We start from the raw sequence: 21,794 nt of genomic DNA on the forward strand, positions 1-21,794 counted from the left end.
ATCCTGAAACAAAATCACCCGTCGATTTGTGTTAATTTCCCAGTCTTACTTCACGTCTTAATAATTTCCGATACACATTTAATGTTGGTGAGTGATATACGACACGTGATTGCCATGTATCATTTAATGCCTTAAATGTCAGTGTAAGATTAAAACACGGCTCTGGTTTTGCTGACCTTTAAATATAAAGTCTACCGGATATTTGCACGGGTTTTGTTCAGGAAAGAGGGAGGGTGGATATTGACAATATTTCTGACTGTCTGTATCTATGGAGCCGAATAACTGCTAAAAGTACAACACTATCCGAATGAAGAACCGATCAACAGGTTGTGAATTATTAACGACCAATCTTCTCTCACGGCGCGTTTGTTGGTCTTCCAAGCGGTAGGGTTGTAGAGTATAGCTGAAACGACGTGCTGGAGTCGTGCTGTGATATAGGGCTTTAAGTATACTGCCGAGAGACAAGTCGTATCGGTACCTGCAATGGCAGTCATTCTTTACAGTATTCTGGTCAGTAATTGCTGTATTTGAACAACATAAAGAAGACCCTGTTTCGTGCACCGCTAGGTACGTCAATTCTGCTGTAGTAATTAAGTCGGGGATTTGATTAATGAACAGTAATGTTCAGTTGGATCCTCTGACAGAGCCCAGCGGGTTAAGAGGGCAGTGTCAGGTGTCGGTCGTACCGTAGGATCTCCACTCTGCAACACTGGGTGCGAACAATAACAGCAATTCGACTCTCAGTGTAACCACGGGATGATTATTGTGACTATCCCAGACAAGCAGCGGTTCTTGTAGGAGTCTTAAACGCCAACGTTTCTAACGGCATCGTTGTTTTAAGGTGTGGAAACGTGATGGCTTTACGTTTTGCAGTGAGAGACGTCCGTTCTGTCAGTGACTTGTTCTAGCCTTCCTTCTCGGCACTTCTCTATACAAGTTATACTTATTTACAAGATAAAAGGAGCCACTCTAGTTTCAAGGTGGTGCGTGTCTAGCTCTGATTTCGTTCCGCGAGTCCTGGTCGGGCAGGGCGTGTTGGAGTACAGAACGTGCTGTACACCCAAGTCTTTGATACACATGTGTATGGGTGTCTGTAGACGACCTGTGTGTAGCGAATGATACGGTTACATCGAACCCGCTGAGATAGTCGCATGTCAAATTGGACAATCCCTGCGGTACGCATCTCAATACTATCGGATTTCCCTGTTTGTTGTTACAGGGATATTAAGCCTGTGTCCTTATCACATCGTGTTTTCAGTGTATCAATTTGATGAGCCGATGACAGGGAGACGATGTGTATTGCACTACGCTACACCGTTGACGAAATATGACATCCAGGTAGACCTTTATCGGACACCTCGAGATAATGAGTTATAAACACAGGTAACTGTAACAGGTAGGCAGGTAATCTGTGTCTGAGACCTGGACCGGCGAGACGAGGATACCACCTGTCGACCGTGCGTCTGATAAATTGACTGGATAGACTCGTGGACTGACGGAAGCTTGGGAGAACGGTCAAGCCACGTCGACCCTCCAGGAACCAATAGGGAAGTCTATCCCCCATATTCTAGATGTGTACGACCGGTGAGTTATTCCACGAGGAACCAGGTTTAACGTCAAGCTTCAGGATTTAGGTAGGATCATTTTGGTCCACGGAGAGAGAAGCACCACAGCGAATAGGTTCCCCCTCACCATGGAGATGTAAATAGTGACAAAATTTCCGGGATTATATTACCACAGACGGGACAGAAATTGTCAAAACTTACACGATAAGCGCTCGTGAGTGATCGGAGTGTATAGCCTTCAGGGGCTGAAATAGACTTATATACCCTTTGTGTGGAGTATTCTCAGGTCAAATGTTGATCATTTTTCAGGACGTATGTATGTTGATTGGAGGAGGGTAGACTGAGTTGTGTTAGTGAGCTGCGGGTTTTACCCGAGATGGATTAGAGAAGAGCTGTTAAGTCCACAGTAAGCGGGTAGCGGTATGGAGCCCGGGAAGACCAAAAGACCAGAGCCGGCTCGTGATAAGGTGGGAGCCGGGAAAGAGGGAGTAGCTCAGGACAGGAACGCTGGGGACATCAACCTCGTGTCCCCGACTAAATCAGGGACGGACCAAGCGCCACGGATGACAGAAAGTCGCCCGAAGACGGAGGATGGTTCGGTGGTACCGAGTGAGCCAGACACCCCGCCCCTCAGCGAGCATGTGAAGGGAAGATATTCACACCGTCCCGCAAAGAATGCTTTTGGGTAAGTTGGGAACGTCTTCACAACTGTCATGTGAAACCTGAAAGGCTCTCTGTTGCTTTGATTATTGTGTATGTATGTAGATTGGGTAAATTATTTTCCAGAAAAGTATAATTATGAGAAAAATACATGCAGTGTGTGTACCTCCTATACACAGACGTCATATATATGTATGACATATTGTTTTTAGTCGACTCATCTAAGTTAATCTCTGTGCTGTATGATAATGGTGTCGCGGGAAAAAAGACACAGGGTGTCATGGTCGCAATTCTTGGGTGCGCGTCCACTGTTCGATAAAGAATAACATGGGTGACGGAGACATTGTGCTCTGATCTAAGTTGTCATAATTAAAGCGTTTTGATACAAGATGACATGTTTTTCACCTTTGTTACGACTAATGGTGCCGTTGTCTGAACGAAGTCCTCCATGAGTGCCAGGGAATAAGTTTGTATTTGTTGAATGCAGTCACTTCATGGTTGTACTTGGTCCGTTCTGTGAAATTGTATTCATACAACATTTCGGGGAGGTATAAGTACAGTCTACATTCGCTTGAAATATTCATTCAGATTAGGAACTCTTGAGAGTGCATGTTGATATAGACCAAGTTTCCTCTATACCTTGTAAGAGGCGACAAACGGGATCGGGTGGTCAGGCTCGCTGACTTGGTTGACACATGTCATCGGTTCTGAAATTGCGCAGATCGATGCTCATGCTGTTGATCACTGGATTGTCTGGTCCAGACTCGATTATTTACAGACCGCCGCCATATAGCTGGATTATTGCTGAGTGCGGCGTAAAACTAAACTCACACACTCACTCACTCTATACCTTGTAGAAGAAGCTTCACTGCCTGGTAGGCTGAAACGCTCCCTCGTTGACTCTGTGAGAAATCTACTTGTAGATTAAAGAACGTCAGGCTTTGTATGAAAGTACGTTATTTTGGTCAATCCAATAATCTTACAAATCTTGGTACCAAGATAAGGACGACGCAATTGACGACAAAAAAACAAAAGACACAACATGCCCTGCGATAAATGAATGGCTCCGGTCCAAGGTTACCATTACATATATATCTGGATTTCATTTGTTTTTCTAACTTATGTTCCTGATAAAGGGGTAACTTAGGTGTGTTCTTTGATGCCGGGAGATTCGCCAGTCGGTGGACGCGCGACGACCGAGTGTCTGTCTTTAACAGAGTTCGCACTGCGCATCGGCAGACGACAAACTAAGCTCTGCATGATCCGTGCAAAGTCTGCCTGTCTTTGATCGAAATGGTCTCAACACACAGACGAATATGTTCATATATGACCTAGCGTGCCGGGTAGGCAGTTTGGGTGGTGAAGTGCTGGTGAGCGATTGTTACTTATGTGTCATGTGTTTGAGTGTTTGCCCCGCCGTGGGGGATTCTTGTGTCCCTTCACACCCCGCACACACTCGTCTCGACATCGTCTTCCGTCTCGTACCGCTACATACCAAGGTCGTAAAATATGAATTATGAAGGGTATCCGTCTTATCCATGTCTTATTATTGCGCTCTTTATAAGTGGTATGACGATAATTCGTGCCTCCAACTACCCGTAAATTAATCATTCCGTGACTCGATGGGAGAAATAACACGCTGTCATAACTCTGTTTAACCTATTTAATAAAAAAATGGATAGGGTTGTAGAAATTTTTGATACATGTCTCAGAAAGTTTTATCTCAAGCAGTCTTTGAACTTGAATTTTTTGTCTGACGTATCCGAATATTTAGATTGTGGACGTGATTGAAATTAAGGTAGAGTGTGTGATTAATTTGGAACACACACTGTAGTTCCACACACCTTGGAGATCTTGTAGTGTTTTGGAACCAGGGAAACGGACTCTGTGACTTTGTTAAAGGTGAAGGTCACAGAGGTCAGATGTTCGCGTTGTCGTAGGTCAGCCGTGTTGAACTGAAATGTGAAAGAGTAATTTTCCGTCTCCAATTTCAAGACAGCTAGGTGCAGTTGGTAATTACCGTCTGTGTTTTGCAATGGTGGGTGGCGACCCCGCTAAAACCACTTAGCTTGTTAACAGAGGGGGATATATCAAGGCTTACCAATAACTATTGTTAAATAATCTTTTAAAAATAACAGTTTAGCCTCAACTGATCAGGCGCCTGTTGTTAAGAACGACAGTCATTATTTTTGCCCCGTAATGCAGCCATTAGTTGAGGGCATAACACAGTGTGTGAAAAAATGATATACAGGGATATATTTTTGTAGTTTATTGTCACTTGGTTGGAGGAACAATAAAATGATTCAGCTTTTTGTTGCTCTCCTGTTTGCATGTTGTCATAGAAATTGTGAGGTATAAAAATTGGGTCAGCTCCTCGAGGAATAAAAAATATACTTTGCTGCAGTGACCAGACATATATCCTTCCTTCTTCTCCAGATATTAACTGGTAATGCCCAGTTGTTTTCTGTGAAGATACTGACAAATATCTTCATTGTGACCAAGTCCCTGGAGACGGACATGTTTTTATGCCCCCACCATATATGGCAGGGGGCATATAGGGTTACCCCCCGTGTCTGTCCGTCCGTACGTCCCTACAAAACAGGGAATGTACTCTATCCACTTCTCCACAAATGACGCTCTGTGGAATTCAATGAACTTATACATGGGCTTTCTTGGGACTCTAATGGTGTGCATCTCATATTTTGTTTTTGTATTTTATTGGGTTTTTTTAAGTTTAGAGACATTTGAACTAAGGTACATTTTGCTGAATTTCTCTATGATGATAGTGTTATAGGGGATCAAGTCTATCCACTTCTCTACAAAAACTGCTCAACAGAATTGAATAAACTTCTACATGTCTTTCGTAGGGACTCTAAAGGTGTGCATTTCATAATTTCTTATGCAACTTCTTAATTTTGTCACTTTTACAGATGTTTGAACTTCGTTGAATTTTGTTCTATTCAGCCTGTTCGTTCCATCCAACAGGGGGGTATACGTTATCCACTTCTCAAAAACTGCTTTATGGAATTCATTTAGTTTACACATGTGCTTTATAGGGCCTCTAAAGGTGTGCATCTCATATTTTGATTTTGTATTTTATTTATTTTTCCAATTTTAATGCCGTTTGAACTTACATAAATTTTGTTGAATTTCTCCCTGAATATAGTGTTATAGGGGATGAAGTCTATCCACTTCACCACAAAAGCTGCTCAACAGAATTGATTGAGCTTCTACTTGTGTTTCATTTGGACTCTAAAGGTGTGCATCTCATACCTTGTTCATCCAATTTTTTAATTTTGTTACTTCTACAGATGTTTTATCTTAGTTGAATTTGGTTCTATTCATCCTGTTCGTCCTATACAACAGGGGGTGTACTTTATCCACTTCTCCTCAAAAAACACTGCACAAAACTCATTTAGTTTACATGTCTTTTATAGAGACTCTAAAGGTGTGCATCTCATATTTTGTTTTTGTATTTTATAGTGTTTTGTATGTTTGGAGACATTTGAACTTAGATAAATTTTGTTGAATTTCTCTCTGATGATGGTGAAATAGGGGGATTAAGTCTATCCACTTCTCCTCAACAGAATTGCTTCAGCTTATATACGTGTGTTTCATTGAGACTTGAAAGGTGTGCATCTCATAGTTGCATAGATGTTTATTGAACTTGTTCGTGAATTTTGTTCAATTATTGATCTTTATCTGTCTTATGAATGTCCGCGGGGGCATCCGTGTCCCTGGACACAATTTTTTCTTGTTTATAAAAGATTTCAACTGTGTAAAAAACTTCCTGTCTTTTGTGACCCGTGAAGGTCCGGGCTAGAATATTGATCTTCAGCAACCCATGTTTGTCGTAAGAGGCGACTAATGGGATCGGGTGGTCATGCTCGCTGACTTGGTTGACACATGTCATCGGTTCCCAATTGCGCAGATCGATGCTCATGCTGTTGATCACAGGATTGTGTGGTCCAGACTCGATTATTTACAAACCGCCACCCTATAGCTGGAATATTGCCGAGTGTGGCGTAAAACTAAACTCACTCACTCACTCCTGTCTTTTGTGATACCTGTGAATTCCTGGATGTATGTTGCCAGTGTCAGCTGACTGATTCTTTAAGGCCTGAAGTACTGTGGCTGTGTTTCTGAAGACATTCAACAGACATGTTTGACTAGGTGTGTCTGAGCCATTCTGCACATATATCTGAGGTCCAGTTTTGTCTGGAGTAGTTCACCAGAGATGTCTGTAGAAATACAGCATGTGTTTTAATGAGGTGTTATGTCTGTAGTATTTCAGTTGATTTGCTGTGTCTGCAGAAATTCAGCAGATGTCTCTGATGAGGTATTGTGTTTCCAAAAATGAGCAGAATTGTCTGATGATGTGTTTATTCATATATATTCCAGACATGTCTGAAGATGTCTTGTTTGTAGATATTCAATGGATGTGGCTGGTGTTTTCTGTAGAAATTCAGGAAAATCAGTTTCTGATCATGTATCGTGTTTCCAAAAAAGAGCAGAATAGTCTGATGTTTTGTATCTGAAGATAATGAACAGATGTCTCTGATAAGTTGTTGTGTCTGCAGAAATTCAGCAGATGTGTCTGATGAGGTGTGTCTGCAGAAATAAAGCAGAATTGTCTGATGAGGTTTTGTGTCTAGAGAAATTCAACATGAGGTGTATCTAGAAATTCAACAGATATGTCCAGTGAGTCGTTGTGTCTGACACTGTAGCTAATCCTACTCCCCTTTCTGTTATTTGTACATTGAAATGTAAGATAATATCAGTGTATGAAATAAGCCAAAAACCCATGGCCAGCCAGACATCAGGGCTGGTAAATTCAAAATGTTAACAACCCCAAATGGATTTAACCAGACCAGACAATCCAAAGAAAATTACCCAGATGTATGGAACGTGTTATCTAAAAGTTTTACCAGACTAAAGGGCTGGCTAGCTGTAAATTTAGACCGTCTGTCAGAAATATAGCCTGTCTCAGGCGGTCGGACAGGCCTTATTTCATTCACTTATAATATACACCATATCAGATCCTAACAGAAAAGGCTAGCCCCATGTTATAGTACATCTGATTTTACTAGACTATCAGAAATGTTACTTGACAGGGACTATGGACTAGTGGATAAAGTTGCAGTATTAATACAGATAAATCTTTTTTCCCCCAATCTTGACCCAACACCCACTTGCCATACTTAAAGTACACAGCATAAAGCTATGTAAATGTCTCTCATCTCTCCCAGTGTGTGAAGCTTCAAAACTAATCACATGACTCCAATTAGTGTTCAGGAAAATACAGTGTCAATATGACAGTGTGCACCCATTAGCATCCATAAATACAGATTTCATCACTCAAAGCTATCACATTCATTTCCTAACTGAACACACCCAGGCTGAGGCTGCTGCATCCTTCCCATCAACACAGTAGGACTGTCCATTGTTAGGTGATTGCTTCATCAAATAATCATCACCAACACCCAGGGAGACTGACAGATGGGGAGAGCTGACAGAGCTGGGCAGGGGGATCAGGATAGGGGGATGGGGGTGGTGGGGAGCTGATGAGGTTTAATACGAAGGTATCACATAATACATTTGGATGTAGTTGTTGTGTCATTTTGACAGGTTTTATTGTTTAATGTGTTTATAAGAATATTCTTCTAATCCTTTTGTTACCTTGTTTACAGATTTTAAAGAAACAAACATAGGTGATAATGATCTCATTAGGTCAGCACTGAATAACCGTTTCTTTTTGGTTTCATGATTTGGAATCTTAATTTTTTAAATCTCAACATTCTGGATCCACCATGTTGAACAATGGTTACAATTATTACAGGCGTTTTGGCCTTCTTACCATATACATCACATAGAACGAATGTGGCCCATTTCTAGCAACACTAGTACTTACGTATTTGTGTGACTCCCAGGAATAAAAAGTATGGTATTTTTATTCCATATTTATACAATTTACAAGCATTAGGGGAGGGTAATTATATTCAATGCAGCAATTCATCAAAACTCTCTGACCATTGTCCAGTATATTAAATGATTGGTCCTTCATATTTTATGGTTTTCGTGTGATCGTAAACAGGTTTGGGGAAACCTACTGATTAGCCTATAATAAGCCAAACGGGATATCATAGGCCGTTCTGCCTATTTTGCTATAGGCTGATTGGCCTATAATTATGACATTTATCAAATAAATTTGAAGTGGTGCATTTCCGCATGAGGATATTAACATCATTCAAGTTTTGATGTCCTTAGGTTTTCATTCAAACCCTTTTTGAGAATTTTCATCACATAATAAAGGAGTTTGGAAATTGCTAATTTAATAATAAGTCTATAATATTATTGACAATTTCACTGAAATTATTGACATAGATATTCACTTTTAGTTTTCATAAGGAAAATCTATGCAAAATTGTGTTCTTAATGAAACATCTTTTCCTGAACATGATATAAATTTCCATTTTGTCCAAAAACTTATTTTTTTCAAGCTGAGGAGGTCCATTAACTATTCATCTCTATGATCATATGAAACTATTTCTTGTGGAAATTGATAATTTGTGAAATAATTAGAAGAATGTTCAAATATAGCTTGATTGTCCTATAGCAAAATAGGCAGAATGGCCTATAATATCCTGTTCGGCCTATTACAGGCCGATCGGTAGGTTTCCCCAACCCGGTAAAACTAAGAATGGTTTTGGTGCTCTTACAATTGAGAGGTTTTAATTCATAAATTCTTTGACATAAGTTGCTTCACGACAAAGAGTGATAAAATATCCATCTGGTTAAATGGTTTATGTATCTTGCTGTCAAGGCCAGATATGATGCCGAAATATGGTACATGTGAAAATATGCCTTGCTTATCCAGTATATTAATTCTTCATTCTGGTACAATATACTTGGTTCCAGTGGCACAAATCGATCTTAGTGATACGATGATCGTAAAGCTCATACTTTAACATAAATTTCGGATAGTAGTAGTATTAAGATCGCTTGGGAAGCATTCGCCACCAAAGTTATGTTTTGGGCTGTCTTCCTCATCTTCATCTCTCTTATAATCATTGATGCACAAGGTTTCTTTCGTTCTTTGAGTCTACCTACCAAGAACCTCTTTCATCCGTGTCTGAGTAGGAAGTGCTTGACTCAACAGACCACCGTGTTGCCCAGCTGGGTGGTCAGTGATGAAACTCCCATAATTTAACATAGACTGATGCCCAGGTCAGTGATGAACCGTGATGGCCTCCAATCTCACATAGCTAAATACCATACTGTTCCAAAGGACAACAGTACTATTTATTAGTGGAATGTTTTCACAGATTAGTGTACATGGGCGATATGGTAGTCCGATTAGGCCAGAATGTAAACATAAACAGGAGCATTAGCAGCAGTGGTGGGATTAATCGATCCGGGGGTCAGACTACATTTTGGACTGATGTCACTGCCTCCAGTTCTCTTGTCACTAACTGGGCATGGTATTTCCTCACTCTTGGGGACCAGATACTTAGACCTCCTTTGATCTGTGCCTGACTAGGAAGTATTCAAGTTCAACTTCATACCGTTCCAAGGGACAACATGTTTGTATGTTGGTATAATGTTTTCAGAGATTAGTGCATCTCAGGTATATCGTAATCTGATAAGGCTAGTGTGTAAACAAACAGGAATATTTAAGCACCAGTAATCCTCCTTCCTGTGTGAAGAGGAGATCAAGGGAGGTAATACTGGTCTCTTGTAATAACACTGCAGGCATATAGTGTTGGCGATACAACAAAGCTTAACAATACCTGATCCTTACTGGAATAACTAATGTGTAGACTAAATATACTGACCAAACTTATTAAACTTCTCACTAGTCTATATTTGTCAGATATTCATCTGTCACATATCTGGTGGGACTTAGGCTAAAAATACAAATCCCAGCAGCCTATTCTTGTTGTAAGGGGTGGTCAAATGGATTAGATGGTCACACTCTATGATTTTGTTGATTGGATGTCTTTGTACACTAACTGTGTGGATTAGTGGCATTTATGAGAAAACTTATAACAGTATGGATATCCAGTCTTTGAATGCATTGATGGATATCCTGTGTAGGGTAACAACTTCTCATCTATTGCATTAGTGACATATTGAAGTAGAGTCTTTAACTGTTCTCTAGTTTGGGATAGGGTTAGAATCTCCATCATAATGTTGATGCAGTGATTTACAGGACGCGAATTCCTGCGTCCTATACCCATAAAAATTGACAATGGACGCAACAAAATATATTAGTGCATCCACAGGGACTCTGAAAAATTCTCATTACTTTAAAAAAAAATTCAAATCAAGTGACAATTTGTTATCACTTAGTTTGCTACTAGCTTGGTTATGGTATTATTTGCAATATATTTACTGTAACAATGTGATAATCATGATACACAATACAATAGCAGTATTAATAATAATATTTAAGTGTCTGGGACCCCTATCTTGTTGTCCAGGACCCCTGAAAATTAAGAGCATGAGTCCCAGGGACCCTCAAATACAGGACTCCATGTCAATCCCTGTTGATGTTATGTTGTTATCCATGAAGTTGTAACTTTTTCATATTTACTGTATTACCATTATACCCACACCCCCCCACAGAACCCCACCCCCACCCTCTGTTCCAGACTGTATCCACATACCTAGCTAGTTTTAGAACTGACTTATTGCTGAGAGCAGACTCAAACAACGAAGGTCATGATCATATGATGCACCCATATGATGACAAAAGCTACTGCGATAACTGATAACTTATCATATGGTGTCTGTAGATGAACAGTTTGTGATCTTTGGGTAACTTAGGATCACAATGGAAACTCTGTATAGCAGTACAGGCTTTATATGTGATCTCTAAATACCACAGGATTAAAATGTGATCATTATATAGCAGCGCATAATTGATATCTAATTAATATGGGATGTCTAGACAGCACTGCATTAATTTTTATCTCTAGATTTCATTCAAATGGCTAAAATTGGATGTCTTTAGATAGCAGTGTGAGTTTATATGTGATCTCTAGATAGCAGTGTGAGTTTATATGTGATCTCTAGATAGCAGTGTGAATTTATATGTGATCTCTAGATAGCAGAGTGAGTTTATATGTGATCTCTAGATAGCAGTGCGAGTTCATATGGGATCTCTAGATATCAGTGCGAGTTCATATGTGATCTCTAGATAGCAGTGTGACTTCATATGTGATCTCTAGATAGCAGCATGAGTTTATATGTGATCTCTAGATATCAGTGTGAGTTTATATGTGATCTCTAGATAGCAGTGTGAGTTTATATGTGATCTCTAGATAGCAGTGAGTTTATATGTGATCTTTAGATAGCAGTGTGAGTTTATATGTGATCTCTAGATAGCAGTGTGTGAGTTTATATGTGTGATCTCTAGTCAGCAGCATGAGTTTATATATGATCTCTAGATAGCAGTGTGAGTCTATATGTGATCTCTAGATAGCAGCATGCATGAATTTATATGTGATCTCTAGATAGCAGTGTGAGTTTATATGTGATCTCTAGATAGCAGCATGCATGAATTTATATCACGATCTCTAGATAGCAGTGTGAGTTTATATGTGATCTCTAGATAGCAGCATGAGTTTATATGTGATCTCTAGATAGCAGTGAGTTTATATGTGATCTCTAGATAGCAGTGTGAGTTTATATGTGATCTCTAGATAGCAGTGTGAGTTTATATGTGATCTCTAGTCAGCAGCATGAGTTTATATATGATCTCTATATAGCAGCATGAGTTTATATGTGATCTCTAGATAGCAGCATGCATGAATTTATATGTGATCTCTAGATAGCAGTGTGAGTTTATATGTTATCTCTAGATAGCAGTGTGAGTTTATATGTGATCTCTAGATAGCAGTGTGAGTTTATATGTGATCTCTAGATAGCAGTGTGAGTTTATATGTGATCTCTAGTCAGCAGCATGAGTTTATATATGATCTCTAGATAGCAGTGTGAGTCTATATGTGATCTCTAGATAGCAGCATGCATGAATTTATATGTGATCTCTAGATAGCAGTGTGAGTTTATATGTGATCTCTAGATAGCAGCATGCATGAATTTATATGTGATCTCTAGATAGCAGTGTGAGTTTATATGTGATCTCTAGATAGCAGCATGAGTTTATATGTGATCTCTAGATAGCAGTGAGTTTATATGTGATCTCTAGATAGCAGTGTGAGTTTATATGTGATCTCTAGATAGCAGTGTGAGTTTATATGTGATCTCTAGTCAGCAGCATGAGTTTATATATGATCTCTATATAGCCGTGATGAACCGTGATGGCCTCCAATCTCACATAGCTAAATACCATACTGTTCCAAAGGACAACAGTACTATTTATTAGTGGAATGTTTTCACAGATTAGTGCACATGGGCGATATGGTAGTCCGATTAGGCCAGAATGTAAACATAAACAGGAGCATTAGCAGCAGTGGTGGGATTAATCGCTCCGGGGGTCAGACTACGTTTTGGACTGATGTCACTGCCTCCAGTTCTCTTGTCACTAACTGGGCATGGTATTTCCTCACTCTTGGGGACCATGTACTTAGACCTCCTTTGATCTGTGCCTGACTAGGAAGTATTCAAGTTCAACTTCATACCGTTCCAAGGGACAACATGTTTGTATGTTGGTATAATGTTTTCAGAGATTAGTGCATCTCAGGTATATAGTAATCTGATAAGGCTAGTGTATAAACAAACAGGAATATTTAAGCACCAGTAATCCTCCTTCCTGTGTGAAGAGGAGATCAAGGGAGGTAATACTGGTCTCTTGTAATAACACTGCAGGCATATAGTGTTGGCGATACAACAAAGCTTAACAATACCTGATCCTTACTGGAATACCTAATGTGTAGACTAAGTATACTGACCAAACTTATTAAACTTCTCACTAGTCTATATTTGTCAGATATTCATCTGTCACATATCTGGTGGGATTCAGGCTAAACTTACAAATCCCAGCAGCCTATTCTTGTTGTAAGGGGTGGTCAAATGGATTAGATGGTCACACTCTATGATTTTTTTGATTGGATGTCTTTGTACACTAACTGTGTGGATTAGTGGCATTTATGAGAAAACTTATAGCAGTATGGATATCCAGTCTTTGAATGCATTGATGGAATCCTGTGTAGGGTAACAACTTCTCATCTATTGCATTATTGACATATTGACGTAGAGTCTTTAACTGTTCTCTAGTTTGGGATAGGGTTAGAATCTCCATCATAATGTTGATGCAGTGATTTACAGGACGCGAATTCCTGCGTCCTATACCCATAAAAATTGACAATGGACGCAACAAAATATATTAGTGCATCCACAGGGACTCTGAGAAAGTCTAAATACTTTTAAAAAAAAATCCAATTAAGTGACAATACGTTATCACTGAGTTTGCTACTAGCTTGGTTATGGTATTATTTGCAATATATTTACTGTAACAATGTGATAATCATGATACACAATACAATAGCAGTATTAATAATAATATTTAAGTGTCTGGGACCCCTATCTTGTTGTCCAGGACCCCTGAAAATTAAGAGCATGAGTCCCAGGGACCCTCAAATACAGGACTCCATGTCAATCCCTGTTGATGTTATGTTGTTATCCATGAAGTTGTAACTTTTTCATATTTACTGTATTACCGTATACCCACCACCCCACAGAACCCCACCCCCACCCTCTGTTCCAGACTGTATCCACATACCTAGCTAGTTTTAGAACTGACTTATTGCTGAGAGCAGACTCAAACAACGAAGGTCATGATCATATGATGCACCCATATGATGACAAAAGCTACTGCATGATAACTGATAACTTATCATATGGTGTCTGTAGATGAACAGTTTGTGATCTTTGGGTAACTTAGGATCACAATGGAAACTCTGTATAGCAGTACAGGCTTTATATGTGATCTCTAAATACCACAGGATTAAAATGTGATCTTTATATAGCAGCGCATAATTGATATCTAATTAATATGGGATGTCTAGACAGCACTGCATTAATTTTGATCTCTAGATTTCATTCAAATGGCTAAAATTGGATGTCTTTAGATAGCAGCATGAGTTTGTATGTGATCTCTTGATAGCAGTGTGAGTTTATATGTGATCTCTAGATAGCAGTGTGAATTTATATGTGATCTCTAGATAGCAGAGTGAGTTTATATGTGATCTCTAGATAGCAGTGCGAGTTCATATGGGATCTCTAGATATCAGTGCGAGTTCATATGTGATCTCTAGATAGCAGTGTGACTTCATATGTGATCTCTAGATAGCAGCATGAGTTTATATGTGATCTCTAGATATCAGTGTGAGTTTATATGTGATCTCTAGATAGCAGTGTGAGTTTATATGTGATCTCTAGATAGCAGTGAGTTTATATGTGATCTTTAGATAGCAGTGTGAGTTTATATGTGATCTCTAGATAGCAGTGTGAGTTTATATGTGATCTCTAGTCAGCAGCATGAGTTTATATATGATCTCTAGATAGCAGTGTGAGTCTATATGTGATCTCTAGATAGCAGCATGCATGAATTTATATGTGATCTCTAGATAGCAGTGTGAGTTTATATGTGATCTCTAGATAGCAGCATGCATGAATTTATATGCGATCTCTAGATAGCAGTGTGAGTTTATATGTGATCTCTAGATAGCAGCATGAGTTTATATGTGATCTCTAGATAGCAGTGAGTTTATATGTGATCTCTAGATAGCAGTGTGAGTTTATATGTGATCTCTAGATAGCAGTGTGAGTTTATATGTGATCTCTAGTCAGCAGCATGAGTTTATATATGATCTCTATATAGCAGCATGAGTTTATATGTGATCTCTAGATAGCAGCATGCATGAATTTATATGTGATCTCTAGATAGCAGTGTGAGTTTATATGTTATCTCTAGATAGCAGTGTGAGTTTATATGTGATCTCTAGATAGCAGTGTGAGTTTATATGTGATCTCTAGATAGCAGTGTGAGTTTATATGTGATCTCTAGATAGCAGTGTGAGTTTATATGTGATCTCTAGATAGCAGTGTGAATTTATATGTGATCTCTAGATAGCAGAGTGAGTTTATATGTGATCTCTAGATAGCAGTGTGAGTTCATATGGGATCTCTAGATAGCAGTGTGAGTTTATATGTGATCTCTAGATAGCAGTGAGTTTATATGTGATCTCTAGATAGCAGTGTGAGTTTATATGTGATTTTTAGATAGCAGTGTGAATTTATATGTGATCTCTAGATAGCAGAGTGAGTTTATATGTGATCTCTAGATAGCAGTGAGTTTATATGTGATCTCTAGATAGCAGTGTGAGTTTATATGTGATCTCTAGATAGCAGTGTGAATTTATATGTGATCTCTAGATAGCAGTGTGAATTTATATGTGATCTCTAGATAGCAGTGAGTTTATATGTTATCTCTAGATAGCAGTGTGAGTTTATATGTGATTTTTAGATAGCAGTGTGAGTTTATATGTGATCTCTAGATAGCAGTGTGAGTTTATATGTGATCTCTAGATAGCAGTGTGAATTTATATGTGATCTCTAGATAGCAGAGTGAGTTTATATGTGATCTCTAGATAGCAGTGAGTTTATATGTGATCTCTAGATAGCAGCATGAGTTTATATGTGATCTCTAGATAGCAGTGTGAGTTTATATGTGATCTCTAGATAGCAGCATGAGTTTATATGTGATCTCTAGATAGCTGTGTGAGTTTATATGTGATCTCTAGATAGCAGAGTGAGTTTATATGTGATCTCTAGATAGCTGTGTGAGTTTATATGTGATCTCTAGATAGCAGCATGAGTTTATATGTGATCTCTAGATAGCTGTGTGAGTTTATATGTGATCTCTAGATAGCAGTGAGTTTATATGTGATCTCTAGATAGCAGCATGAGTTTATATGTGATCTCTAGATAGCAGTGTGAGTTTATATGTGATCTCTAGATAGCAGAGTGAGTTTATATGTGATCGCTAGATAGCAGCATGAGTTTATATGTGATCTCTAGATAGCAGTGTGAGTTTATATGTTATCTCTAGATAGCAGAGTGAGTTTATATGTGATCGCTAGATAGCAGCATGAGTTTATATGTGATCTCTAGATAGCAGTGTGAGTTTATATGTTATCTCTAGATAGCAGAGTGAGTTCATATGTGATCTCTAGATAGCAGTGTGAGTTTATATGTTATCTCTAGATAGCAGTGTGAGTTTATATGTGATCTCTAGATAGCAGTGTGAGTTTATATGTTATCTCTAGATAGCAGTGTGAGTTTATATGTGATCTCTAGATAGCAGTGTGTGAGTTTATATGTTATCTCTAGATAGCAGTGTGAGTTTATATGTGATCTCTAGATAGCAGTGTGAGTCTATATGTTATATGTGATCTCTAGATAGCAGTGTGAGTTTATATGTGATCTCTAGATAGCAGTGTGAGTTTATATGTTATCTCTAGATAGCAGAGTGAGTTTATATGTGATCTCTAGATAGCAGTGTGAGCAGTTTATATGTGATCTCTAGATAGCAGTGTGAGTTTATATGTTATCTCTAGATAGCAGTGTGAGTTTATATGTTATCTCTAGATAGCAGAGTGAGTTTATATGTGATCTCTAGATAGCAGTGTGAGTTTATATGTTATCTCTAGATAGCAGTGTGAGTTTATATGTGATCTCTAGATAGCAGTGTGAGTTTATATGTTATCTCTAGATAGCAGTGTGAGTTTATATGTGATCTCTAGATAGCAGTGTGAGTTTATATGTTATCTCTAGATAGCAGAGTGAGTTTATATGTGATCTCTAGATAGCAGCATGAGTTTATATGTGATCTCTAGATAGCAGTGTGAATTTATATGTGATCTCTAGATAGCAGCATGAGTTTATATGTGATCTCTAGATAGCAGTGTGAGTTTATATGTGATCTCTAGATAGCAGCATGGGGATTAAAATGTGGTCCCTTGATAGTAATGTAAGATAATGTTTGATATCTAAATAACAGCACATGATAAATATGGCATCTGTAGACAGCAGGAAATAATTGATATGGGATATCAAGATTGGACAACATGATTGTTCATCTCTACAGCATTGCATGATTAATATGTAATCCATAGATGGCAGGACTTATTAATGTGGGATCTATAAACAGCAGCACAGGATTAGTCTGTGAACCTTAGATGGCAGCCCATAATAAATATTGTATCCTAGATATATCACTGGATCATAGCAGGACCTGTACCAGGATTATTATAGGAACTGTGAGGCTGACAGAATTGTATGGAGATTTTGTTTGATTAACACTGCACTCAGCAATATTCCAGCTATATGGAGGCAGTCTGTAAATAATCGAGTCTGGGCGGACAATCCAGTGATTGATGTCATGAGCATTGATCTACGTAATACTGATACGATTAATAGTCAAGCAAGTCAGTGAGCCTGAATACCTGATCCTGTTAGTCCCTCTTGCAACAAGCATGGGTTACTGAGGACCAATTCTAACCCAGATCTTCTTGGATATGTGTGGAGTAACATGACATGATGATTGCCCACCTCATTACTTGATTTGTTCATGGCAGCCAGTGTTCAGTCACCAGCAAGTGGGCAGGTGGTCTTTCTTGCTGTCCTTGAACCATTTTATTTCCCCTTCAGCCCAACCCTTACTGGAGTGTAATGCTCTAACTGAAGCAAGTCTAGATTTTCCACAGGTTCTGAAATGCATCTCAATGAGGCTTCTTTTCAGTTTAAATGTTGTTTGTTTTTATGAAAGTATACATTTTCAGAGACTAAGATTAAATCTAGGAAGCAGTGGAGGGTGTGATGTGAGTGTCTGTGCTGTGTGTGCAGGGGACCCACAACTACCTCCACAGGAACAACACCGTCCTCCACTACTGTACCGCAACATGGGCATGCGTCAGTCCTAATCAGATCTTTACCTCACTGTTTGTGTCAACTGAAGGAGATATACCAGCATTAGTCAATTCACAAGGTTTCAAAAGCTAGCAGTTGAGACACAAAAAAGGGGTTCCCGTCTTTAAATGAGAGTAGATACGAAACAAGGAGATAAGGTTGTGACCAGATGGTCGCTGAGCGGTGTAGTGTCTTGCTGGAGTAGGGGATCATTGGCTCACCCCAGGATCAGGGAATCTTACCAACTCTGTCAGGATCCTGTCGACGCAGGTGTGTGAGGGTAGCGACAGGTCTGATGGTGTGGACATTACTGGGAGATATGGACCGAGAGCCAGACAGTTCAGTGTTGTAGCTAGGAGACTTTACAGAGCCTACCCCGACTTTTATCAGTGTAGCAATCGTCGTGTCATGGGTGTTCGACATAACGATGCAGTCTGACAGCCATATACAGAGGGAAGAAATGATCTGAATGCGACTTCAATTGATTTGATTTTTTCAGTCCGCCCAGTGTTTGAAATTCAGCATGAAAATCAAGGGTCCTTGTCATAATCCTGGTGTTAGGGTGATCGAGAGTTTAGCTTAATGCCACTTTTACAATATTCCAGCACTATCATGGCAGGAGACACCAGTAATGGGCTTCAAACACTGTACCGGGTGTTTGGCGTGGCAAGCAAACGCTTAAACTACTAGGCTATCCAACCCCCCCTCCTGATTTAGTTTGGTGAGTTTATGGATTCAGTTACTTTTATAGGTGGATGTAGATATGGACACACAATGACAATTAGAAAGTGGTCAGATGACGATCATGTTACCTATGTTATATCATGGATTACACTTTCTCAGTATCATAGAGATTCAAGTACATTTTTTGTCTCAGTCCTAGCCGAGATTCGAACCCAAATCCTCTTGTGGGTTGAGTCACTTTTGGGATTCGAACCTGCACACTTTTTAGGTTTGAGTCCTAACAGGGATTCGAACCCACCAACTTTTTAATGTTTGAGACCGATCTAGGATTCAAACCACCAAGGTTTTAGGATTTGAGACCCATTTAGGATTCAAACCCACCAACTTTTTAGTTTTACGCTGCACTCAGTAATATTCCAGCTATATGGCGGCGGTCTGTAAATAATTGAATCTGGACCAGACAGTCCAGTGATCAACAGCATGAGCATCGATCTGCACAATTGGGAACCGATGACATGTGGTCAACCAATTCAGTCGCCTCTTACAACACCCAACTTTTTAGGGTTTGAGACCCATCTAGGATTCAAACCCACAAACTGTATATTGTTTTGAGCATTTGAACTCACACTCAGTCCCAGATGGGACACAACCCCAAAAGTGTCTGAGTATCTGAGAAATATTTTATTGAGAAAATGTAGTTCCGAATATGACGTATGTCACTGATGTACGGAGATATCGTTTAATATTATGGGACTGTATTAATCCGTGGATAAAACCTATTCCTATGGGACTTACATTATTCTATAAATATTACCGAAAATTATGAAACATACTCAGGGCTTGATTTAGTGCTTTGTTACTTGCACTGGTGCAACCCAATATTACAAAATGCAACCTGGTTATTAGTCTTATTTTCACCAAGTGCAAGTCAATTTTTTGAGACTTCAGCTGGAAAACAGGATGATGAGGAACTGACTTGGAAGAGTGACTCTGATGACTGTATGAGCAGTGACTTGATGTTCATGAAATGTTAAGAAAATATAAGATAACTAATCTTATCAGTCTGGGATTTCTTTTGTTATAAGGTTCTAAACTATCATTACCAAAACTTAAAGGTCACATGCAACGTAAAACACAACTTTGCAGATTCTGACACCTTTTCGGTATGGACTTACCTAAACAAATCGTCAAAAATGCAAATTCATCTTATAAAGTTGAAAAATAACGTGATGAAAAAAAAAGCGCGAAATCGGAGTTCAAATGTTTCACTAATTTTCCCCCGACTTTTCTGGGGAAAACGGGTTTCAACAGCTGGGCTGAGCTTATAGCACGTGCGCAGTGAAGTAGGTTCGCGCAGCTTGGAAGCCGTTGTCCGGTGAATACTCGGTGAAGGCTTTGGTGTGAGCTATTTTTCTAATGTTTTGTTGATATCTCACAGGCGCGAGCTTTTTATATGTTATGACAGTAAATTAACTGTTTATATAATTTCATTTGTCTATTTCACCACACGTTCTTCTTACCGAGTCACTTTCTCAGTTCGATACTTAAAAGCAATGTCATTATTTAGCGTTGACAGAATTTCCAACTGTGATATAGATATGTCGTTGTCACAGACTAAACTCAATGTCTTGTTTTATTGACACCTGTGTGTCTGCCTGCCTGTCTGCTAATGACAATATTCAATACACAGCTGCGATCACTGACCACATGCAATTTGAACTTAGCACCAATCAGGCTATACACCATAAACAAAACGCATTGATTTATGGCCCGAGTTCGGTCTCTGTCACATTATGTAATTACACAGACAGGCAGGTGTGATACTTGAACACATGACATGTTATGATGTCTGTTGATTGCAAAAGGTTATACACAAAAAATGAGCATGTTTTTACAAAACCCAACATCTCTATATATACACACACAATGAGCTGTGAGGGCGGCATCTGCAAATGAACCAGCCGTTACACTTGAGTGCACACCCACCCGCTCTGACTGGGTTCGGTATCCCGGCTGCTTCGTTTCTTAGGAAGTAAACCCAAGTACAAAATATTGCACTTTTGATTTGCGATTATACGCTTATAATTTTGTTTATTTGTTTTTTCATAATCAGCAATGCATATTATATGTCATGAAGAAGTGATAATTGTGTTTTAATTATGTTTGATTTTTTGGTTGCATGTGACCTTTAAGCATCATATTTTATAGAAGATTTTATATTGAGCAGCAGGTGCAACCTGTTTTTATCTGATGCAACAAGGTTTCTACCTAAGGTTGCACTGGGTGCAAGAAGGTTTCATTTCTTTAAATCGAGCCCTGATACTAGTTCATAGATGTGACCTCTACTGATGAGACATTTATTAGTCTATGAATCTGACTTAAAATGATGGGACCTACATTAGTTCATAAATGACCTAAAATATTTAAATGTGTACTTGTCTATAAAGATGGATATTTCAGCCTCTCCTGGCTAGTAAAACTAATTGACTAGTCATTCATCAAGGGATAGAAATTATCCTTGAAGACGTTCTTGTCAGAATAGTAGTTACATGGGGCAGACTAGCCCTCTAGGTATTTTAACAAAATAGTGTTTGCAGGCAAATTTAGAAATGGTAATAAGTGAGAAAGTGTGAAATTGTATGATTGCCAGAAGTAGTGTGTTCAAAATGTAGTGATTGTACATGTCCAGCCACTCACTCATGCCCTGTCTGGTAGCAGGTGAGCAAGCATACTGGGTGGATGATTACCCTTAATGAATTGAAGAGACATGTAATATTGCAAGGCATTACTCAATTTAACTTTTTACCATATTTGGCATGGTGTCTGGTTGTAGATCTTCCAGGCTGAAGACCTTCGTGACTTACAGAGATAACCAGTCACAAAATACCGTGGGATGTTGTTCTAAGTTAATCATTGATGTTTCGAGTATACACGTGACTAAAATTGGTC

At 39.0% G+C, this 21,794-nt stretch overlaps 1 protein-coding gene across 1 annotated transcript in view; it reads left to right on the forward strand.

Annotated features, from left to right (window-relative positions):
• The first annotated feature begins 426 nt into the window (after positions 1-426).
• The window catches only part of LOC124279006 (kinesin-like protein KIF12), a 98,354-nt gene continuing 76,986 nt past the window's right edge, over positions 427-21,794 (forward strand). Inside the window, 1 exon segment of the mRNA XM_046714802.1 lies at positions 427-2,250. Coding sequence (XP_046570758.1) covers positions 1,988-2,250 — 263 coding nt within the window. The 5' untranslated portion in view covers positions 427-1,987.

This window comes from Haliotis rubra, unplaced genomic scaffold (genome assembly GCF_003918875.1).
Source record: "Haliotis rubra isolate DU_JTF1 unplaced genomic scaffold, ASM391887v1 Scf244, whole genome shotgun sequence".
NCBI lineage: Eukaryota > Metazoa > Mollusca > Gastropoda > Lepetellida > Haliotidae > Haliotis > Haliotis rubra.